General features: G+C 36.2%; 3 protein-coding genes across 9 annotated transcripts in view; 1 reads left to right on the forward strand and 2 right to left on the reverse strand.

The window, feature by feature from the left end:
* Positions 1-11778, reverse strand: part of dennd2b (DENN domain containing 2B) — a 70696-nt gene extending 58918 nt beyond the window's left edge. Inside the window, exon 1 of one of the 4 annotated variants that reach the window (XR_007892717.1) lies at positions 4946-5093. The gene's annotated coding sequence lies outside the window, so the exon portion shown is untranslated. Of the gene's footprint in view, positions 1-4945; positions 5094-11670 lie in introns of those variants that run through there. The other 3 variants (XM_051651550.1, XM_051651541.1, XM_051651559.1) reach the window with 3 other exon arrangements.
* LOC127414139 (uncharacterized) overlaps positions 5174-23912 on the forward strand; it is a 33503-nt gene continuing 14764 nt past the window's right edge. The window contains exons 1-2 of one of the 3 annotated variants that reach the window (XR_007892747.1): positions 5212-5272; positions 17896-18707. The gene's annotated coding sequence lies outside the window, so the exon portion shown is untranslated. Of the gene's footprint in view, positions 5273-17895; positions 18708-23912 lie in introns of those variants that run through there. The other 2 variants (XM_051651928.1, XR_007892745.1) reach the window with 2 other exon arrangements.
* On the reverse strand, positions 10539-23727 carry tmem9b (TMEM9 domain family, member B). Of its 2 annotated transcripts, XR_007892748.1 has the most exons (7): positions 23411-23727; positions 23004-23095; positions 22812-22920; positions 22564-22698; positions 13022-13864; positions 11671-11779; positions 10539-10945 (listed from the first exon to the last, which is right to left on the reverse strand). XR_007892748.1 is itself a non-coding variant. In XM_051651943.1 (5 exons), the coding sequence occupies exons 1-5, from the start codon at positions 23507-23509 to the stop codon at positions 13709-13711; spliced, it is 591 nt and encodes a 196-aa protein (XP_051507903.1). In that variant the 5' UTR covers positions 23510-23727; the 3' UTR covers positions 12895-13708. The 2 variants fall into 2 exon arrangements, 1 of the variants encoding a protein (XP_051507903.1); XM_051651943.1 differs by lacking the exons at positions 10539-10945; positions 11671-11779 and having other exon boundaries at positions 12895-13864.

Raw genomic sequence — 23912 nt, forward strand, 5'->3', positions numbered from 1 at the left:
GTATCAAATTTGGATCGGGCTCGTCGGACCGATACCCAATCTGTCTTAAAGCTTCAGTATCAGAGCCGATACCGATCCAGGTATCGGAGAACAGAGACTATTTAGCCAGAGATGGAGCACTGGTTTTAAAATGAATGGGAGAAATTGGAACGCCCAAATATGGCGGATGTAGAAAATGAAGTCCCGCCTTAAAGGTAAAAGAGCCAATCACCTTTTAGACACAGACATCGTCAGTCAACTCGAAAACGCGCATGCGCTTTAGCTGGGCCAGCCTGAAAAATAGCGTTTTTAGAGTGATCTGAGCTAAAGAAGCAAAATTCATGATACCATTAACTACGTTTCCATCCAAGGATTTTTTGTGAAAAAAGTTTTAGCGCATCAAAATAAAGCTGATGGAAACGCAAATTATCACAAAAATTTCACAAGTGTCGACATAATATTTTTCCGTTTAACTCTAGCGCATAAACTCTGTCGATACTTCAAATGTCGTGAAAAACTGGTTTGGAAACACTCACATGTCTCACATGACAGAATTTGCCCCAATCATTAGCCTGTGTTAATCATGACGACGGTATACAGCCTTGAAAGCCAATTTATTGTACGTGATTATGGATTGATCTTAACGGCATAAATATCCGATGCTGCAAACACGTCATGACACTTCCAGGAGTCCCAACACAAATATCTCATATCATGCACATCGACAAGTGCACGGAGAACAAATGAATGGCCACTGTTTGTGATTAAATTAATCACGGTAGACATCCGTTTATTTATTAAAGCTGCTTTTCCACACCATTTAAAATAATAGACGGCAGTCATGGAATTAGGCCACAATACAAAAAACATATAATTTCTATGCACAAAGATGTTTTAAATTAAAAATAAATACACAATACTATGAGAAAAGCTTCAGTGTGCTTTTTTGGAACACTAACATATAGCCCAATTCTATTTAATTATTGTTTAGCTTACTTTTGAAAAAATGCTGGCAAAATTCCCTGTATTAAATTAAACAAATTACCAAACGGAAAACGCATTAAATTAAAAAAATAAATTACGAAACGAAAAACATTATATTTTTAGACCTATATATGCCTTTTCTTTACACAAACTTAAATTAGCCTTATCCTGTTCTGTAGGCGAAAAAAGTCGGCTGAATGACATTCTCAGAATGTTCTACACTTTTTTCAAGACTATAAACTATCAGAACTATTTGTCCAATGAGTTCACTTTCAGAAAACCAGCTTTTGAACATTTTAAAACATTTAAATATTTTAAATATAACCCTCTTTACCTCGGATCGCATTTGCTGAGCTTCTTCAGAAAATGTCAATTGAATTATGATGCTAAAATTAATTATAGATGACAATCAAGTTCAGTTGGTCGTTAAAAGTTGTGGGACATAATGCAGTTGTGATAGCAATGCTTTAGATTAGATGACTGTTTAAAATAGCCTATTGAATATCAGGAATGTATCATATGTAAACCCTGAAATTACACAGCATCAGTTTTTCTTTTATAGCTGTGCACACAGCATATACACATCGATGGATGGTCCTTATACTAAGACCGAAAGTTCCCTCACTAGTTGGTGCAGGTTGCCAGCTTGAACAGGGCCATGATGACTCGCTTTCGGGTCGGAACCGGTAGGCGCAACATCAGGAGGACCAATATTAAAGTCCTATCAGAAGGGCAACTGTTCGCTTTTGATTGCAATTCATCCTCTTCTGATTGCTTTTATTTGTGAAATTAAAATGACAGTAAGCTGGTTAATTTCAATGAATTTTCTCAATACTCTCCCCATTTTACCAAAACTTAGGAGGAAAAAAATTAGGGACATCTGGGAGGTGAATTAGCGATAAACACACATTTCTGTATGGAAACGGCTTAAGGGCAGATTTCTTTTGCGATGAACCAAAACTTATGCGACAAAGTGTTTTTTTTAGGCATGATGTCATCACACACAAAATTTTTATCGATAAAAGGCCATTTGAATGGAAACAGGCAGAAGACGGCAAATTTCGCAAAAAAAAATTTGTCGATAACAAAATAGCCCGAAAAGTGGATGGAAACTAGGCTATTATTGTCCGATTTTACTGCTGATTTGAAATATGTTCTTTGATCGTAATCTTGACCAACCATTTGGAGATTTCGGTCTTTCCCCATTCAAGTAAATAGGTGCTGTACTTTTATGCCGCTTGTATCCATAGAAAATAGCTGCCCGGGAGCATTCCAAAGATGGCTGCCAAGAGGACTGACTTGCCTTGAAAGGTGAGAATAACCCAAACAGGGCTCCAGACTGTGGCTAAAATGGTCACAAATGCAACCAAAAATAACTGATTGCGACAATAATTTAAAATCTAGCCACCACTGGCGACAGTTGGGTTGTGCGCGTTCATATGCGGTTTTGTCAGATATCTTGTGAGTTACTGAATACATCTTTAGAGCGCATGCCACCGTTCTGTTTTGAAGAGATCGCTGCACCGCACGCAACAACAAACCCAGCGCAAGAACGTTTGAACAAATGACTCTTTTGAACCGGATCTTTTTCATGAATCACCCGTAAAGAACTGCGGATTTGAACTCAGGAGCTCAGGTTACCAGTTTGAATCAGATTCACTTTTTCAGCGAATCAGCCGTCAGTGAGCTCACAACTGGGAGTGCAGACATTTCAAAATAAGAGTTCCATGTGTATTACAGTCTTCTTTATAATTAAAAGTTCCGTATTGGTTTTTTTCTTCTGGTAATTATTGATTGGGTTGGAGTAGCACAATAAACTGCATCTGGAATTCTTGTAGTCTCTGTGTCATGCCATCCAGTAACAGTAAAGAAAGACTAAGGCAATATTTTAAAACAATTAAAATTATATATATATCAAGCTTTTGACAATTGAGGGACTTGTTCACAACTATTACACAAGGTGCAAACATTCATTGATGCTCAAGAAGGCAACACTACTATATGCATACTATATTTTATGTATATGTCTGTATAGTAGATTCTGAAGAGCAGTACTAAATAAAAAATAATCTTTTATTTCTTATATTTGTATAAATTACAAAAGGGGTGTGAACATTTATGAGACAAAAGGGAATGCAAACTTATCTTCTCAACCATATATACAGTTTATTCACCTCCAATGAATGGGTTATCAGCGGAGTTCCTTTTCTTCTGCTTTCTATCTTGTTTCTGAACAGCAAACTAAATCGAGCAATTCTGTGATTTGGCTCCTTAATGTTTCAGTTTAGGAGCTAAGTCATTTTTTTAGTCTGGAGCCCTGCCAAAGGCTGCTGGCTATTTTTTTTAAAAGGCAGTATGTCCTGGTCCAACTTTACAACACAGCAAAGGCATCTGCACTCGTCAAGCCAATTCATTGGGACTTTTAACTGTTCTGATGAAATGATCTGAAGTTCAGTCGACTTACTATTAAAGCAAGTCACAGCTAGTTTTCTTTTCATAGTTTCTGGAAATTAGAGGTGCGTCAATGAATACCACATGCCAAAATTTGAAGAGCACTGATGTTCATTCACAGTACCCCATTCAAGATGATTTTACAAGTTTAAATATATATATATATATATATATATATATATATATATATATATATATATATATATATATTTTTTTTTTTTTTTTTTTTTTTTGGTATACCATGTTTGCTCTTGTCTCTCTTTCTTGATTAAAAAAAGATATGTAACCACAAATTATAGCACTCACTATTATCAAGTTGCTAAATCAAAACACAAGTACATAAGGAAAATGGCTTAATATCTCTACACCATAAATCAATATTGACAGAGCCTGGGAAGAAAAAAGGATGAATGCATGAATGTTTCTTGTAATAGGAGTGATGTGTATTACATTGTTTGACACATGAGATGCAGGGGAGAGAGGGTGGAATTTGGAACTAAGGGTCCTTGCATCACTGTTATTACAGCTGACACAGTGTGTGTACAAAATCACATTCACAGTGGAATGACAAGATACGGATCGACTAAGTCTGACCCTATGAAAAGGTTTTTTACATACTGTGGTGGCAAGACTATCTGTTTTGTTCAAGGTTTGGTGACATCCCACCATGATCTATATTGCGCAAGCACTGGACAGGGAACAGAGCAGCTCCCATGATTGAGCTGACAGTCCAAACCAATGAGAAGGAAGGGTTATTGTTCCAAAAGCACAATAGACAGTCTGTTCAGAAAGTTCAGGAAAAAAGGCTTGCAGCTTCAGTAGCTGCCAAAACTGAAAGCAGGGGGCAACTTTATACTTGAGCAGTGATCATGCAATCTTCATGTGTACATGCCAGTTGGTATGTATGTGTTCAAATACTGAATTATTTTTTGTGAAAGTGTGCTGGACTGAACTAACATGCCATTAAGGAAGAACCCAACTGTTCACTGTTCTATCAATCGTTTCTCATTCAACGGCAAACAACAATTTGAATATTTTGGTCACTATTCCAAGCCAAAAAACAGAGAGACATGTAAACTACTTCACATTGAGGCACCAAACTATTCTCCAAATAAGATTACGTTTTCATTATTATTATTATTATTATTATTATTATTTTAAATGTTAGGTTATTGAATGTTTGAATAAACAACGAACATGCATTCATAGGCGTTGTGAAATCACCAAATAAGGTAATAGCTTATGTTTACCGTATGACATGTATTTTCAAAAATCTCCTATAAGTTTGGCTTTGTCTCGAAACCTACTGAGAAATTTGCCTACATAGACAGCATATTTGGGCATCATATTTTTACCCATGTTTGGGTATCACGCGCGTTCAGAGTTCCCAGCATTTTCGCGCCTATGATACCTTAAAATGTTGTCTAGGTAGAACGCTCGCAAGGTTTTGACACAGAGCCTTTGTTTGCAATTGACTCTGCTGCTTTTGCTCAAATGCAACTCTTCGCTAGAACAGAAATAATAGTTTTACCTGAGCGAAACATCCCGTTGTCCGTGCCATTTTGTTTATTTGCTCACAAACACACGTAGCGATGGTAAAATTCATCGATTTGCCGGTAATACCTGGAACTTTTCCCTACACTTCCAAGCATGTTCGTTCAAGCGGGGTAAATCCCTCCCTCCTTGAGAACTCTCTCTGGCAGAAGGCTGAGCTAGTTTCCATGGTGAGGGATTGTTTTGCCGCCACTCGCCCCTCCACGTTCTCGCGCTCCCACATGAAACCTGCCGAATTGACTTCTCACAAGGAGTGCCACATGGATCTGAACTCTGTACGCTATTCTGCGATGTCAAATTAAAGGTAACGTGCAGCATGCTTGTCGTAGTGAACCATATTTGTTAACTGGGAGACTTATTTGCGTTCTTGTTGCAATGTTTTAATGGGATCTAAAATGTAACGGATTACTTATTTAGAGCAATTTCAGCTAATGCAGTTGATGTCTGCTACTTTCTTAAGAGCGAGCCTTTTTGCATCACAAACTTTATATAAAAATACTCATTAATTCTGTTTTATTTGGGGAAGTGAACATATGATTACAGGGCTGCACTAAAATCTCTTGTTCAGAGTTCAATGGATGTCCTTGTATAGTCCTTGCAATTTATTTTTTAATTATGTGCAGGATATGAATTACAGATATCTGTAATTTAATTTTCACTAGTTAAAATGCATTTTCTTGATATCAGCAATGGAATAACTGCTAGTAGTAAAAAGGCTCATTTTTTATATCAGTCATTAGGTTTACACTAGTAAAAAAGTTTATTCTTGTTTATTAAAAATGACGTCATCATCACTCACAGAAATACACCAAAAATGGAAAGAAAACTATTTAAAAAATAATTCTTGAACTCTGTAACGGCACTTTCAATAGTAGAATTTCACAATGATCTTTCATTCACTCTTGTTCAAAACACAATGACAGATATCTATAATTCATTCTTACTAGTTTAAATTTCAAATACACATTTAAGCTATGTGCTTCTTACACTCAAAACAACAAATGTTAAGATTTAAGCATTTTAATTTCATAACAAAATTCCGTTAAACTGAATTGAGTAATCTTTCATCAAATAATATTTTTTTAACTATTAATAAAACTAATATTCTATGTTTTAGTCATTTAAATTTGTTAAAAATTACACTATTCAATTTGATGGAATTTTTTTTATGAAATTGAAATGCGTAAATCTTAAAAATAGGCTAAAATATATATTTTTTGAGTGTACTAAAAATTATAGTTTTTATATTAGTAATTACATTGTTATTATTGCAAATATTCATCCCTGATATCACAATTGAGTTACAACTAGTGAAAATGCTCAATTTTGATACCTGCTAGTGTATTTCAACATGTTAGATTTGGTATTTCAGATAAAGGATTTCATATATCAGTAAATTGAAGAGTAATTAAAGATTTCATAAAAGGCTTTCCTTCTAGTTACAATCATATTACAGATATCTGAAATTAACATTTTCATTAGTTGCAGTTCAATAATTAATATCAAGAATGGGCATTTGCACTAGTAACAATGTAATTATTGATATAAAAAGTGTAATTTTTAATAAGATGAAGTGCATTGCTGATATGTGAAATTGGAATTTCAACTAGTAAGAAATTAATTATAGATATCTGAAATCGTGTTTTGAAAAGAAGTCAATGACAGAACAATGTTAAATTCTACTAGTGAAAATGCAGTTACCGATATCAATAATTGTGTTTTTAATAGTTTTTTTCTTTTCATTTTGATCAAGAATGTGTATTTCTGTGAGTGATGCCATCATTTTTTATATCAAGAATGAAAATTTTTACTAGTGCAAACATAATGACCTTAAAAATGAGCATTTTTTTACTAGTAGTAATTCCATTGCTGAAATCAATAATTTGCCATTTTAACTAGTGAAATTTGAATTACAGCTATGAATAATTCATATTCTGCACATGATTAAAAGTCAATTTGGCTTGCCATACTCGTCCACTGTGTGGAGCTATCTGTGATTTACCAGAAGACATATGCTCCAGACATCTTCAGTTTCTCAGGAGCAGAGAACAAGCATAACACATTGCAAACAGCTGTCTAAACTGTGGTATGCAATCACATGTATGTGAAGCATAAGTTCAAGAATAAACTGACAAAGATCATTTGAAAGTGTGGACCAGATTGGAGTGAAGGCTGAACAAGAACCTTCCACTTGACTCTCAGTCTGCACTCATTCTAATTCAACACAGAGTTGTAAGCAACAGACGCTGATGGGTGTTTATATAGCTGCAAAAGAATAAACAAGGGTACTTTCACACTCAAAATTGCATTGACTTTGTATGAGAGGTTTGTGACATTTTATAACAACAGTTGTTGAGTGCATGTTAAGCAGACATGAAGGGGAAAAGCTGTCAAACAAAACTCTCTATGTTGAAACAAATGTATCACTTTATAAAATTATCTGGTTTAGAATGACTTTTTATATACATTACAGGCTAACTAAAAAAAATTATGTTTGTAACCAAAAAATGTTGAGTTATTTATACATAGTCTATGTTTAAAACCAAACTATTAAATCATGACCAAGATGTCTGAGTCAGTCAGAAAATGTAACCAAATAAACAAACAAAAAAACAATGCAGTCTCTTTTAGATCAAAATGTTCGTAAATACTGTACAAGCAGCCTTCAGAACTTAAGGAAACAGGCTGATACATTTCCAGGTCAAGCTGAATAATGACAAGATGCTTATAACTTTTGCTGGAACCCTTACAAATTGTAGCAAAAGCTCAGCAGAGGTGCGGTTTCTGGTGTTGGAACATGACGTGGGAATCTGTGTTAAATTGCTTATATAATAGCTTGGGGATAGTTGGGGCTCAGATCATCCCTCCATCAGTTTCCCAAAAACATCATTTACCCCAGGTTTTATTGAGAGAGAAATAATGCAAGGCACACAAGAGGAAAAGCGAAACTAATGTTGGATCAGTCTGAATATCATCAGAATTGTAACAGGACACTGTAAGAACAGTATTAAATGTGTTCATTTTTATTATTATATATTTATTTATTTTTTACTTGTAAACCCTTGAGAGACTTATAATTGATAAAATAACTATTTCCATGTTAGTAATTTTATAAATGTACAATAAACTTGCTGAACCTCCACTTCAGAACTATTTTGTATGAAGCAGATAGGTGAACAAAGAGATTTGATTCATCTTCGCTGAGGTAAAATCCCAGCTTGTCATGTTACTCGCTATTTAACCTTGTATCCTGATCTTGAGCAGACCCTGTCAAGAGCACTGCAGACACCAAGGCCCAGACTAAACATGTCAGAAGATGCCTGTTACGGTAATCATGACACCAAAATATGTGGCTGGATATGTTTTCTAGAAATGGACTAACTCAAAGCCAAACAGCCCTTTTTCTAATCAAGCAGTCAGAGTGTTGACCAATCAAAACATAATGCATTCTCAATATGGTCTCTATAACAAAGCTCAGCAGTGGGAACCACAAAGTGGAGCAGATACCTTGTTTATGTTGGTTTGTGCAAGTTAATATCACAAAATTCCCCTACATGTTCACAGGATCTTTGTTTTTGTCTTTTAGCACCACATTAAAAAGAGTACTAAGAACAAACACATGAATTCCGTACATTTCCATATATATAATTCCAGTATATATGCCAGTGTCCAACACATAAACATAATCCATCAGTTCTTCCAAATATTCTTCATCAGTAGTACTTGACTGTTAAATGAATTTTCCGGGTTCAATACAAGTTAAGCTCAATTAACAGCATTTGTGGCCTAATGATTACTATAGTATATACATGTATATATAGACTTGTCTCTTGTTTATTAAAAAAAAAAAAAGACAAAAATCGGACTTACAAAGACACTTACAATGGAAGAGAATGGGGCTACTTCCTAAACATTAAAATACTCATGGGATAAAAAGTATAGCCACAAGACATAAACAGTGTGCACGTTACCATGACTTTAATGTGATAAAATCACTTACTAACCTTTTCTGTGTAAAGTTATATCCAATTTTACAGCTGTGTTGCTATGACAATGTAACGCTGTAAACCCTACAACCCTAAAACGACTGTAAAAACGATGATTTAAACTTTACAGCTCAAATAATACACAAGTTTTATCAGAAGAATCAATGTACTTTTATAAAATTATAAGCTTCACATTTCTGCCATTAAACCATCTAAAAAACTGGCCCCATTCACTTCCATTGTAAGTGCCACAATTAACCGCGATTTTTGCATTTTTTTATGAAAAGAAGTGACGAGTCAAAATAATTTGAGGTAATCAGTATTATGCCACAAATGCTGTTGATTGAGATTAACTTGTATTAAACACAGAATATTCCTTTAATACTATCAACTAAGTCCAGTTGGTACCAAGTGACTCATGCAGGTCACATTGCAAATAAAAATGACTACATGGATTAATCGTACAAAGCAATTACAGGGCACTTGTGCCTTTTAACCAATATACTGTACAAATAATTTAATATACACTGAGCACTTTATTAGGAGCAACACCTGTACACCTACGTATTCATGGGATTATTTAATCAGCCAATTGTGTGGCAGCAGTGCAACGCATAAAATCATGCAGATACCGGTCACATCAACCATCAGAATGGGGAAAAAATGTGATCTCAGTGATTTCGACCGTGGCATGATTGTTTTTGCCAGACAGGCTGGTTTGAGTATTTCTGTAGCTGCTGATCTCCTGGGATTTTCACGCACAACATAGAGCAGTGGTTCCCAACCGTGGTCCTGGAGGCCCCCCAACACTACACATTTTGGATATCTCCCTAATCAAACACAACTGATTCAACACATTAGCTCATTAGTAGAGACTCTGCAACCTTAATTGGGTGTGTCAGATAAGGGAGACATACAAAATGTGCAGTGTTGGGGGACCTCCAGGAACAGGGTTGGGAACCACTGCTCTAGAGTTTACTCAGAATGGTGCCAAAAACATGCAGTTCTGCGGACAGAAACGCCTTGTTGATGAGAGAGGTCAGCGGAGAATGGCCAGACTGGTTAGAGCTGACAGAAAGACTACAGCAACTCAGATAACCACTCTGTACAATTGTAGTGAGCAGAATAGCATCTCAGAATGCAAAACATGTCGAACCTTTAGGCAGATGGGCTACAACAGCAGAAGGCCATGTCGGGTACTTTATTAGGAATGTAGTGGTCCTAATAAAGTGCTCAGTGAGTGTATGTTGCCATTAGAACAGTAACTATTTAGGCTAAGATAGTTCCTTATATACCTCTATAATGAATTACACTGTTAAGGTAAAAGTTACATAACAGGTGTAAAACATACATTTTACACCTGTTAAAGTAGTTTAGGCACAGGTTAAACATTATTCCAGAGTTGTTAAATGGTTTCCCCTTCCTTGAAAACATTTGTAAGTGCTCCATCAGTCATGTTCAGCAAAACCTACAAAATCTCTAAAATACAACAGTATCCTATACAACACACAACTCACCACAGATTATTCCTGTCACAGTCATTCTGTTCAGGCATCTAAAGATACAATGCTTAAGAGTATGAGCTGAGGAAATGTATTCTTTATTCTCCTCTGTTTATGTTTGCCTTGCATGGGCAAAGTGTACATATCAGGAAATAATTGGATGGAAAATACATAATTTTATGGCTCAATTTGTATTAGATTTTAATGCACAATTTGGATATGATAAATGGTGACAGGTATCAACTACAGTGTATGAACCAGTGAGTTTCTAGCACTCTTTGCAATGGAAAGAATTACAGTTTAAACAAGTACAAGGACATGGTAAAGAGAAACATTCAATATAGATCTATTGGGGAGGTATGATAAGCCACGAGGAAAGGACGAACAGACTTGAGGGAGGGAGGCAGAGGCACAGACAGAAAAAAAGCTGTGGTCTCAATCTCAAAGCCTAATCATTCCTTACTCTGTGGCCCTGGGGGACAGACAGCCCTGGTTGAAGAGATAAGGAAAAGTGTAGAGACAGTGAATTACTGTTTTTAGCTTAAGGTCAGACTGATTCCAAAACTGAATCCTAATTTCAAATTTTAATTTTAATAGCAATAGGAAGACTTCATTGTAGAGAAAAATAATTATTTAAATTCTGATTATTACAATTTTTATAACTACACCTTTTTCATTTTCATACTGTCATAATGAGAAATGTGAGAACAGTTATTATGGAAAATATTTTTTTTTTTCTCACAGTGGCACTTTAGAAGGTTTAAGAGCGCCTCCTTGTTTCTGCTTCATAGTAAAACACATGAGAAGAGCTGCTACAGTACGTGACCCTCCAAAGCACATAAACAATACATCCTAATGCAGACAGTCGCTACTGCTACACATTAATGTGTGCATTGGGTTATATATCTGATGCTGAAATATATTTCTTTCACTTCAAAACACATTTGATGCTCGGTCAACTCTTTGACTGTATAACATCCACACGCACAAACCTTTCTATTATTTATAATTGTATTTTTACTTTTTATTAATAGTATAATTTCTAAAGATACCTTTCGCTACAGGCAATTTAGGTAATTATGAATCCTCTTAACCACCAATGTCTTAAACTGAAGGGAGTTTTATCCATTTTAAAAATCAAACAAATCAGAACAGTTATGCTCAAGTCTCATGAGCAACGAACACTGAGAATACTCGGAAAATGACATTCCTACCTTGTCTGGGTAATTGACGCTTCCGTTGCTTAGGTAACTTTTTTTTCACATATCCATTCTGTGAGTTTGCGTGTTCAGTGGAGTGCGTTCTGGTTGCGCGCTGCTCGTTCTGTCAGTGTTTTTGGATAGATAAGAGGAGGGAGGAGAGAGCGCAGGAAATGATGAGAACCGTTATTTGAGAAATGTGATATGCGTCTGTATAAAAGAATTTCACGTTGTTTTAGTTCGTTTATCGGAGTGAACTCTTTCTGAATGACCAATCCGCTGAACATCTCAGTGAAAATACTTTAAATGTTTACAGTATTTACTAGGTTTAAAGTAGGTTAGTGTAAGATTTACAAATAGGTTAAGGATGCACCGTTGTCCTGTTGTTATTACAAGAGAGAATTCCTCTATTAATTGCAGGCCTAATTCAGTCGAAACATTTTTTTTTTTTTTCAAATAATTCAATTAAACAATTATGCATTAATCTGTTTACCCACAGTCGGCGTTAATGTGTTTTGACGCTGATGACAAAAAAAAAAAAAACTATATATATATATAATAAATAAATAAATAAAAAGTTTGAAACAGCGCCTCCTAGAGATTTAAAGGAACAGTTCAACCCAAAAATGAAAATTCTCTCATCATTTACTCACCCTCATGCCATTCTAGATGTGTATGACTTTCTTTCTTCTGCAGAACAAAAAGAAGATTTTCAGAAGAATATTTCAGCTCTGTTGGTCATTTCAATGCAAGTGAATGGTGACCAGAAATATGAAGGTCCATAAAGCATATAAAAGTAACCCATATGACTCCATTGGTTAAATCCATATCTTCAGAGGCGATATAAGTGTAGGTGAAAAACAAATCAATATTTAAGTCCTATTATACTATAAATCTCCACTTTCAGATGTGAAAGTGGAGATTTATAAGATCTGTTTCTTACCCACACCAATCATATCACTTCTGAAGATATGGATTTAACCACTGGAGTCATATGGATTACTTATATGCTGCCTTTATGTGCATTTGGAGCTTCAAAGTTTTTTCTGCTGAAGAAAGAAAGTCATACACATCTGCGATGGCATGAGGGTGAGTAAATGATGAGAGAATTTTCATTTTTGAGTAAATTTTACCTTTAAAATTACTATTATTAGGTTACTACTACTTGAAAACTCTTTCTGTGTCAGTTGTGAATCATGTTATGGCAAGAGCAATATGAATAAGTCAAAACAAAGTGCACATACTTCACAGAACTGTATTGTAAAGTAGGCTCCATTAAATCATGTACCTGAACATTTAAATTATTATATATACACAGCGTATTTAATGACAAAGAGTATAATTCAGACATCTTCAATGAATCTACCTTGGAAAATACTGTCTTCAAGATTTCAAAGACCAAATGAACATCATGAAATCATCATGAAGCTTCAACCTGAATCTACAAAAAGCTAGAGAAGAAGTGAGTCATCAAACAGCATATTATGGGAGATCATGACAAAAACGCATCCACAAATTACTATTTACATACTGTATAACTTAAACCACGAGGTAAGAAAGAAAGCAAGCAAGAGAAGAGTGGTAAAAGGAAATTTTACACTGTACTTACACTTAGTTACAAGACAGAAAATGTATATTTTGGGGTGAGAAACAATTCTGAAATTTATATAAAAACAGTTATAGATTAAATTAATCACCTAATTTTAGGAGGCAATTGGCACTTCTATCCCCACATCAAATTCGGTGTGACTGGACTGCATTAGGAATAAACTTTTTCTCTCTTTGTTTTGCTAATTTTAGAGTGCATGATTTCAAAATGTAAGAAAAGTTAATTAATGCAAACTGCCTTTATCAGAATAATAAACAAGGTTTCATCTCACTCATTGATCAAGACAAGAAATTTACACACACCAAAAACAGACATACACACAAATGATATTAAACATTGGCACCGGCAGACCATTGATGTGTGTTGGACATCATGGAAAAGACCCAGCCTTTAGCATAGTACCAGAACCCATATATAACAGTTCACTTCAGACTGAGAGAGCTTTTAGCTGAGCACCACATGGCGGTCGAAGACAGACTTGCGCTGTTCTTGGACCTGCCTCCTCCAGCGTTGCTGAGCGTGCTCCACTTTGTTAAGCATATTGGAACGAGAGCGAGAGCGAGAGAGCACATCATGGGCATTGGCAAAGGGCTGCTGGTCCTGTAACAATAGAGTTCAATGTTTTTGTAAGGGCATGGGAGTAGTTTGAAGACACAACGAGCCAAAATATTCAGATCTATTTATTTACACTTAACCAATACATTTGGACTACATACATTTAGTCAAAACAATGCATCTAAACTACCTACATTACAATCTTATATTTAATCATGTATATATAAGGAAGACAATCAACCTGAGGACACATAATACCATCGCTACTCAGAATAGAACGGATGATAGGTGGATTAGTTATAGGGCGACAAGAGACTCAGCCTCACTGAACTACAAAAGGCAAAAAGCAGCAACTACGCATTTTGTCAATATTGAGTTATGAGTGAAATCTATCCTGTGACAGGTGGGTTTGGTTCAACTATGCTCAGATTCATAGAAAACAGAGTGAGATTATTTTATAATCCACATTTGGCTGGGCAGCTGAATATTCTTCTTTGTTTTCTTGGTATATGTCTGTGAAATAGTCTGATATTTTCTGTACTGTACTGTATTTAGGGCTGGCGATATGACAATATATATATATATATATATAGAGGCAATGATATAAAGTGTCAATCGATTGAGTTTTGTGTGTGTGTGTGTGTGTGTGTGTCTCAATATGTAAATATCCATGTGCGTATCTATCAGTGGGCAGGGCTTCACATAAGAGACATGAATAGTTTTTTTCCAGCACTGAAAATTTCAATGAAAATCAGCTAATTCAATGACATTCATCTTGCATTCAGCAATTCATAAATGCCAAATATGCTTCTCATCTGACATGCGCATCTGTTTCACATAAGTTGAGCATGCAATGGCGCGCGAGTCCAGCAGGCTTCCCGATATTTGTGCTCCAGAAACAGTACAACGCATACAGTGCCGATCACTCGTGCTACTCAAAATTACAGCAACGACCACAAAACTTGCGTGACCCATTCAAATTTTTTTTATTTTTTTTTTTATTTTTTTTTTTTTCACCTTAGGCGCTATGGAGGAAGTGAAACATCTCAAACGGCTACAGTCCAACATTCTATCCACCACTGACAAGGAAAACAGCCACAACCAAAATAAAGGGTTTTTAAACTAAACATCATCCTTACTACATTTCTGTTCGAATGATGTTAGATATTAGGAAACAAACCAGCCATGTTTGCCTTAAGATTTTTTATCTATTCTCTATAGAGATGACTTAAATAATCAAGGGCGTTGGTGTTTATTTTCATTTAATTTTTTTTTTAACTTACAGTGCATCCGCAAAGTATTCACAGCGCTTCACTTTTTCCACATTTTGTTATGTTACAGCCTTAATCCAAAATGGATTAAATTCATTATTTTCCTAAAAATTCTACAAACAATACCCCATAATGACAACATGAAAGAAGTTTGTTTGAAATCTTTGCAAATTTATTAAAAATAAATAAATAAATAAATAATAAGAAAAAAATCACATGTACATAAGTATTCACAGCCTTTGCCATGACACTCAAAATTGAGCTCAGGTGCATCCTGTTTCCACTGATCGTCCTTGAGATGTTTCTACAACTTGATTGGAGTCCACCTGTGGTAAATTCAGTTGATTGGACATGATTTGGAAAGGCACACACCTGTCTATATAAGGTCCCACAGTTAACAGTGCATGTCAGAGCACAAACCAAGCCATGAAGTCCAAGGAATTGTCTGTAGACCTCCGAGACAGGATTGTATCGAGGCACAGATCTGGGGAAGGGTACAGAAACATTTCTGCAGCATTGAAGGTCCCAATGAGCACAGTGGCCTCCATCATCCGTAAATGGAAGAAGTTTGGAACCACCAGGACTCTTCCTAGAGCTGGCCGCCCAGCCAAACTGAGCGATTGGGGAGAAGGGCCTTAGTCAGGGAGGTGACCAAGAACCCGATGGTCACTCTGACAGAGCTCCAGTTTCTCTGTGGAGAGAGGAGAACCTTCCAGAAGAACAACCATCTCTGCAGCACTCCACAAATCAGGCCTGTATGGTAGAGTGGCCAGACAGAAGCAAAAGGCACATGACAGCCTGCCTGGAGTTTGCCAAAAGGCATCTGAAGGACTCTCAGACCATGAGAAACAAAATTCTCTGGTCTGATGAAACAAAGATTGAACTCTTTGGCCTGAATGGCAAGCGTCATGTCTGGAGGAAACCAGGCACCGCTCATCACCTGGCCAATACCATCCCTACAGTGAAGCATGGTGGTGGCAGCATCATGCTGTGGGGATGTTTTTCAGCGGCAGGACTGGGAGACTAGTCAGGATCAAGGGAAAGATGAATGCAGCAATGTACAGAGACATCCTTGATGAAAACTGCTCCAGAGCGCTCTGGACCTCAGACTGGGGCGAAGGTTCATCTTCCTACAGGACAACAACCCTAAGCACACAGCCAAGATAACAAAGGAGTGGCTACGGGACAACTCTGTGAATGTCCTTGAGTGGCCCAGACAGAGCCCAGACTTGAACCCGATTGAACATCTCTGGAGAGATCTGAAAATGGCTGTGCACCGACGCTCCCCATCTAACCTGATGGAGCTTGAGAGGTCCTGCAAAGAAGAATGGGAGAAACTGCCCAAAAATAGGTGTGCCAAGCTTGTAGCATCATACTCAAAAAGACTTGAGGCTGTAACTGGTGCCATTGGTGCTTCAACAAAGTATTGAGCAAAGGCTGTGAATACTTATGTACATGTGATTTGTTTTCCGTTTTTTTATTTTTAATAAATTTGCAAAGATTTCAAACTTCTTTCACGTTGTCATTATGGGGTATTGTTCGTTTAGGAGCGGGTTTGGTTATTAGCAATAATTAATAATTATCAAAGATAATCAAAGATAATTATTAATTATTAAAATCAATAGAACATTGATGAGAATCAATGTTAGCTTTTTTAATCCTTTAAATCAACAATTATCAAAGATAATCACCAATCATTAACATCTGTGCTACATTAATTAAAATTAACACTAGCTTATTGATCCTTCAAAATCAACAATAATAATAATTATCAAAAATCAATAGAATATTAATAAGGATTAACATTGACGGGGCACCACCCTGGAATCAGGGGCTAATAACCAGATAGTGTAACTGTCTCAATATTAGATTGTTTTCTTAGGAAAATCGACATCCGAAGAATATCGATTTCCGAAAAAAAAAAAAAAAACAACGAATGAAGGCTTGAATCCGAGCACTGACATCCCGTCAGCATGACACAGGTGTATGCAAAACAAACCAAAACACTTCTCTTTGTAATATAACAAAGTTTATTTATGCAGTAATATCAATTAATAATTAATACAATGCAGTCAATAAACTTCCGACTTACAACTACAAACTAAACAGTGATATGATTAGATATGGAAACTAAAATAATCCTATAACACATAAGGTGTGTGTGAGAGTGTGTGTGTGTGTGTGTGTGTGTGTGTGTGTGTAAGGAGGGACGCGCACAAAATGGCGGACGTGACTCTTGTGGAGAGTATGTCACGCGAGACTTCCGGCCAAGGAATATGGCCGCGAATGTGGGCGGAGAGAAACCAGTCAATGGTAGCTTAGGGACAAAGCTGAGCTTTATCACGAAGCTATCTACTAGCCAATAATGTGTGCCAGAATGTTTGTGAGGGGTCGTGTGTGTGTGTGTGTGTGTGTGTGTGTGTGTGTGTGTGTGTGTGTGTGTGTGTGTGTGTGTGTGTAGTACGAGAGAGAGAGAGAGAGAATTAAGTGACGGCCACAAAGCCGATTTCACGATCGTGGGAGAGAAAGCAGCTGTTAGTTTATCACTCAGAGACGCGATGGACGGCTCGTAAACCGTCCCGCGGTCTTTAATTCTTTAATGGATAAACTCAGTTTGCCGGTCTCACCCGCAATGGCGGAAATGCACAACAGCCCAATGTGGTTGGACTACAATAGAGCAAATCAAATTCGTGATAATTAATACCCTGAGTATTAATAATGAGCGGACATGGCGGTCCATAAACTGTACAAGCAATAACCTTGATACACAAGAATAACACACTATAATATTCTATCTCTGCCCAGACGTAAACCTCTTACTTGAATCGCATGAGGATGCAGAATGTGTGTTCATCCATCCTTTAACTCTGACTCGGTTCCTCGAGGCTCGGGTGATGACGGGAGGCCGTTTCCTCGCTCTGTCGGCAGGCGGTACGGCGACTTGATTGAAGATGGAAGAGAAATCTTTTATCTCTTCACTTCTGCAGGCAAACGGATGAAGATGCGGATTGCTCGGCAGTCTCCTTCAGATCCATTAGAGTGTTCGGTGGAACACAGAGTAATCTCAACTCGTCCAGCGAGATGGAGATTGTATGGCCACAGTTTCAAGTCAGACATTACTTCCTTGGACCACAAGGCTGCACCTGAGAGCAGCGATGAGCTGTGTCTACGCACGGCAAGCAAAGATGCTGGAAGCAAATCCCGGAAGCACTTAAGAGGTATTTCTACTCCTGGTGATGTCATGGTTGAGGTGCGCTCTGTCGTGTGCCTCATCCAATAGGAACTGAGAGTTCGATCCTTTAGTGAGGAAGGCTTCATGGGATTTGTAGTCTGTTTTGGACTCCCTTTGTTTGATTTTGGCGCGATTTTTATCAGTACAATTTATGACTTGGTATGTGGGGGCCTGAGTTAGGTTTTACGACTGTGTTAGGCCTGCCTTTGTCTTCGATCTGAATACATGAGGCCCAACATATGCTTACACATACAAGGAATTTGTCTTGGTGACAGAAGCTTCCAATGCACAAACAATACTACAACAAGATATATATAAAAAAAAATAGAATAAAAATAAAAAGTGAATAGAAAATATAAGTATATATAGAAATACACAATAACACAAAAAATTTTATAAAAATAATATTATATTATATTTCATATATATATATATATATATATATATATATATATATATATATATATATATATCACACACACACACACACACACACACATACAGTTGAAGTCAGAAGTTTACATACACTTAGGTTGAAGTCATTAAAACTCATTTTTTTAACCACTCCACAGATTTCATATTAGCAAACTATAGTTTTGGCAAGTCGTTTAGGACATCTACTTTGTGCATGACACGAGTAATTTTTCCAACAATTGTTTACAGTCAGATTGTTTCACTTTTAATTGACTACATCACAATTCCAGTGGGTCAGAATTTTGCATTCACTAAGTTAACTGTGCCTTTAAGCAGCTTGGAAAATTCCAGAAAGTGATGTCAAGCCTTTAGCATCTGATAGGAGGTGTACTGAATTGGAGGTGAATCTGTGGATATATTTTAAGGCCTACCTTCAAACTCAGTGCCTCTTTGCTTGACATCATGGGAAAATCAAAAGAAATCAGCCATAACCTCAGAAAAAAAAATTGTGGACCTCCACAAATCTGGTTCATCCTTGGGAGCAATTTCCAAACGCCTGAAGGTACAATGTTCATCTGTACAAACAATAGTACGCAAGTTTAAACACCATGGGACCACGCAGCCATCATACCGTTCAGGAAGGAGATGCATTCTGTCTCCTAGAGATGAACGTAGTTTGGTGCGAAAAGTGCAAATCAATCCCAGAACAACAGCAAAGGACCTTGTGAAGATGCTGGAGGAAACAGGTAGACAAGTATCTAAATCCACAGTAAAACGAGTCCTATATCGACATAACCTGAAAAGCTGCTCAGCAAGGAAGAAGCCACTGCTCCAAAACCGCCATAAAAAAGCCAGACAACAGTTTGCAAGTGCACATGGGGACAAAGATCTTACTTTTTGGAGAAATGTCCTCAGGTCTGATGAAACAAAAATTGAACTGTTTGGTCATAATGACCATCATTATGTTTGGAGGAAAAAGGGTGAGGCTTGCAAGCCGAAGAACACCATCCCAACCGTGAAGCATGGGGGTGGCAGCATCATGTTGTGGGGGTGCTTTACTGCAGGAGGGACTGGTGCACTTCACAAAATAGATGGCATCATGAGGAAGGAAAATTATTTGGATATATTGAAGACACATCTCAAGACATCAGCCAGGAAGATGAAGCTCGGTCGCAAATGAGTCTTCCAAATGGCATACCTCCAAAATTGATGCAAAATGGCTTAAGGACAACCAAGTCAAGGTATTGGAGTGGCCATCACAAAGCCCTGACCTCAATCCAATAGAAAACTTGTGGGCAGAACTGAAAAAGTGTGTGCGAGCAAGGAGGCCTACAAACCTGACTCAGTTACACCAGTTCTGTCTGGAGAAATGGGACAAAATTCCAGCAACTTATTGTGAGAAGCTTGTGGAAGGCTACCCAAAACGTTTGACCCAAGTTAAACAATTTAAGGCAATGCTACCAAATACTAACAAAGTGTATGTAAACTTCTGACCCACTGGGAATGTGATGAAAGAAATAAAAGCTGAAATAAATCATTCTCTCTACTATTATTCTGACATTTCACATTCTTAAAAATGTTAATGTATTTGGCTAAGGTGTATGTAAACGTCTGACTTCAACTGTATGTACAAATCCAAATCTGTTATATACAGATGCGAGGGAATGTAATGTTAGAAGAGGTAGGATATGTTGGATAAAAATAAATAGACTAAGCTGTGTATTGCACATAAGTATTGCTCAGTGGGGCAGTTTTAATTCATCATGACAAGGGTAGCCTGAGGGAAAAAATGGTTCTTGTCTTGTTCATTGCATTGCTTTTAGATAGGGATGGGCTATACCACTTATTTTCTTTTCGATCCGATACCAATAATTTAAAGTCCAATATCGTCAATACCAATACCGATACTTCTATTAAATTTATTTTATTATGATTACTTGGGATAAAATGGGTAATTTAAAATAATATTTTAGTCATAATTCAAATCATCAATTTTTTTGCCTAAATAGAAAATTATTAGACTTCTATTTTGTTTACCCTTACAAAAATTAACCATTTCACTACAGTAACTATAGTTTAACCATGGTATTTAGTTAAACCATAGTTACCACACAATTAACCATAGTTACTACTACAATATTACTGTAGTAAAACAATGGGTTCAGCCCAAAAAAAAACAAAAAAACTGGTTTTTGGTTACTACAATATTACTTTAGTAAAACCATGGTTAACAATTTTTTTAATTACATATTAACAACAATTACACACAATTATAAGAAATAAGAAATGTCACCTTTAGATATGTTGTTATTTTAGCATGAATTTACTCAAGAAGCAGTGGTGTAGTAGTGTCTGAAGAGGTGAGCATACTATGAATTTATGAAAAACACATGCACCCGATCTCTAAAATTAATTTACATTTATATACAGTTCATGTAAAATGTGTAAGAATTTTTTTTCCAATTAAAATTGGGACTGCTGTAATTATAGTCCCACATAAACTTACAATATGTATATCAGGGTAAGTTTCTTGCTGGCATGGTGTAGAGTACACTGCTAAGAACAATGGTATGGTAACCATGTTAAGTATGTATTTAAATTAGTCGGTGTCATTAATGTTCCTTTTATTAGGCTACTATGAAAATTGTTAATACTTAATTATTATTCTAATTTCTAACTAATAAACTAATTCATAATACGCAATAAACTATTAAGCATTGTATAGCTCATATGAGTGTAATAATGTTCACGTTAACAAGTTATCTTGTATTACCATATATAGCCTACATAAGAATTAATGGTTATTTGTTTTATATGTGTACTATAATGTGCTTTTCTGTGTAGAGTGAAATTGTTTTCCTACTTAGAAATATAAATTTAACTTATTTGATATCACGAGAAAAAGACACCACCAACAGCAGTAAAAGGCAAAAAAAAAAAAAGAAGAAAAAAAAAAGAGCATCAAAAGCTAGCAGGGGTGCTTTGTTTCACTTTGAAGCTTATGATTATTGTTCGTGGTAACCAAATAATAATGTCCCTACTTAAAAAATAAGTACATTATTTAGAATCAATATTTTTGTGTGAGGATCGATATTTTTGATACAACATCAGTATCTGAAGTATCGATACTTTAGGAACGATCCGCCCATCCCTACTTTTAGAAGATGTCCAGTTTCTTGAGGAAAATGTATAATAATAATAATATTGGTCAACAACACATCAGACTAATATGTGGCATAATGTAATATGTAGCATTATGGAATGTTTGTTTTTTGTTTAATTTGATTATGTTTGTCAAGTTCCAAATAAAGAGAAAATTATACAAGAGGAAGAAACTTAAGTAATTAATTCACTGACTGGATTCTACAAAAACAGACATTACAATGTTTATTTCATCTATATACCAATTTTTTTTTTGTTTCCAGAAAAAATACTTTATTGTGATATATATATATATATATATATATATATATATATATATATATATATATATATATATATATCGATATTGTGATATAAAATTATTAACATCGTGATATAAAATTATTAATATCGTGATATTAGATTTTGGTCATATCGACCACCCCTAACTGTTTTAAGAGCCTCTGCACATTTTCCTATCTTCTGCAGCATTACTTAAAAAAAAATTCACAGCAATCTATCTCAGATAAACCCACCACTAAACGGCACATTATAACAAAATTAACTGTGATTTAATGCTTTACATGCCAAAGTGCGTGGTTCTTGGTCAGAATAAGCTACAATAAGGACCACACTGTTTGCTATTTGGTCAAAGATCTGACTAAGGCAAATTATCATCCACTTACCCCAACATCATCATCACTCTGAATCAGCTGTGAATGGCCAAACAGTCTTCTCTTCAGCATAGGCTCCAACAGTGTCAGATAGACCATATACAACAGCAAAAGGCCCAGAATAGACAGATAAATTATAATGGTGACCTGTGAAACAGGGAAAGGCTATTATTGGTCTAATTTAAATATATTTGAAGTTGGCATATCAGGCCATACCATAAACCATGAAATAAAGTGTCTCCAGAAGACACTGCACTCACTTTAATAGTTCCAGAGCTCCTTTCTTCATACTTGCATTCACAGCGTAAACAGTACGCCTCCACGTCCTTGCCTTCAACTGGCATTGGTTCCACCACATGGAGGCAATTACTGTGCAAATGAGGACATTTGATGAGTTATGGATCAGTGAATTGAGTCACTAAGGCTCATTTAAAGTATAGTAAATCATTTACCAGTCCTTCAGGGAAACGTTCTGATTGTAGATCTGTCCATCTATGTCCTTGTAGGGTGGACAGATACATTTACAGCGGATGTCTTCTGAATTCTGCAATTGCAAAAACTACAATATTTAGACACTTAACTTGATGACCAATGAACAATATTATACAAATGAAGACAGCTGGCACAGTTCATGATACTGTTTAGATAACAATTGCACATTAGTGTACGATGTGAAGAGTGTTTATATGTTCATTGATTCATGTATTTATTCCGTTATTTCGTAGAATTACTAAAACATGCTAACGGCTAGTTAGCTTTGCTAGCTAAAACAACAAAACAGTGCGCTGAAAACACCCCAATCTTACATAATAGCAGTTCGTTGACGTCTTATAAAACAGTGCCAGATAGCATAATTTACCTTAGCTTCGGAGGTTTGTGCTGATAATGTCAGAAGAAAACAAACTAGCGATGAAAACGTCAACAGATTGACAGCAGCTGTTGAGATCAATGGAGACATTTTTCGGTCACTCTCTACGCAATGTTGGCAAATACTGAAGATAGATGTGTCTGAATAATGAGTATGTATTAATACGAGCGCGCATGCAATTGCTAGAACTCCTTTGGTACAAATGAACGTAAACAAAATAATGGTTAAGGGCTGCGGTCTGTCTGACACATCAGCTGACCATCAGCAGCCGGTCCGCGCATAACCGCTTCCCACCAGAAACACGTGAATTGGAACCATTCTTCTATTAGAATGCGCCCAATGAAAGACGCTAAGTAGCAGAACTCACAACGTCATTATACCTTACTAACGTCATTCCACACAAGACACCTTATAACAGGTGGCCTGTTCTTTTATTGTTCTAATATTAAGATCCCTTGCAAGATCCATTTCTCCCTTCAGTGGTACTGCAACT

This window comes from Myxocyprinus asiaticus, chromosome 2, assembly GCF_019703515.2.
Source record: "Myxocyprinus asiaticus isolate MX2 ecotype Aquarium Trade chromosome 2, UBuf_Myxa_2, whole genome shotgun sequence".
NCBI classification, from domain to species: domain Eukaryota; kingdom Metazoa; phylum Chordata; class Actinopteri; order Cypriniformes; family Catostomidae; genus Myxocyprinus; species Myxocyprinus asiaticus.

What these genes read in the sequence shown, in the direction of transcription:
- tmem9b (XM_051651943.1), bottom strand. Translation starts at nt 23,509, where the DNA reads ATGTCTCCATTGATCTCAACAGCTGCTGTCAATCTGTTGACGTTTTCA. An exon ending in AACGTTTCCCTGAAGGACTG is followed by an intron (nt 22,921 to 23,003) that starts GTAAATGATTTA and finishes TCATTTGCACAG; the next exon opens with TAATTGCCTCCATGTGGTGG. An exon ending in GGAGCTCTGGAACTATTAAA is followed by an intron (nt 22,699 to 22,811) that starts GTGAGTGCAGTG and finishes CCTGTTTCACAG; the next exon opens with GTCACCATTATAATTTATCT.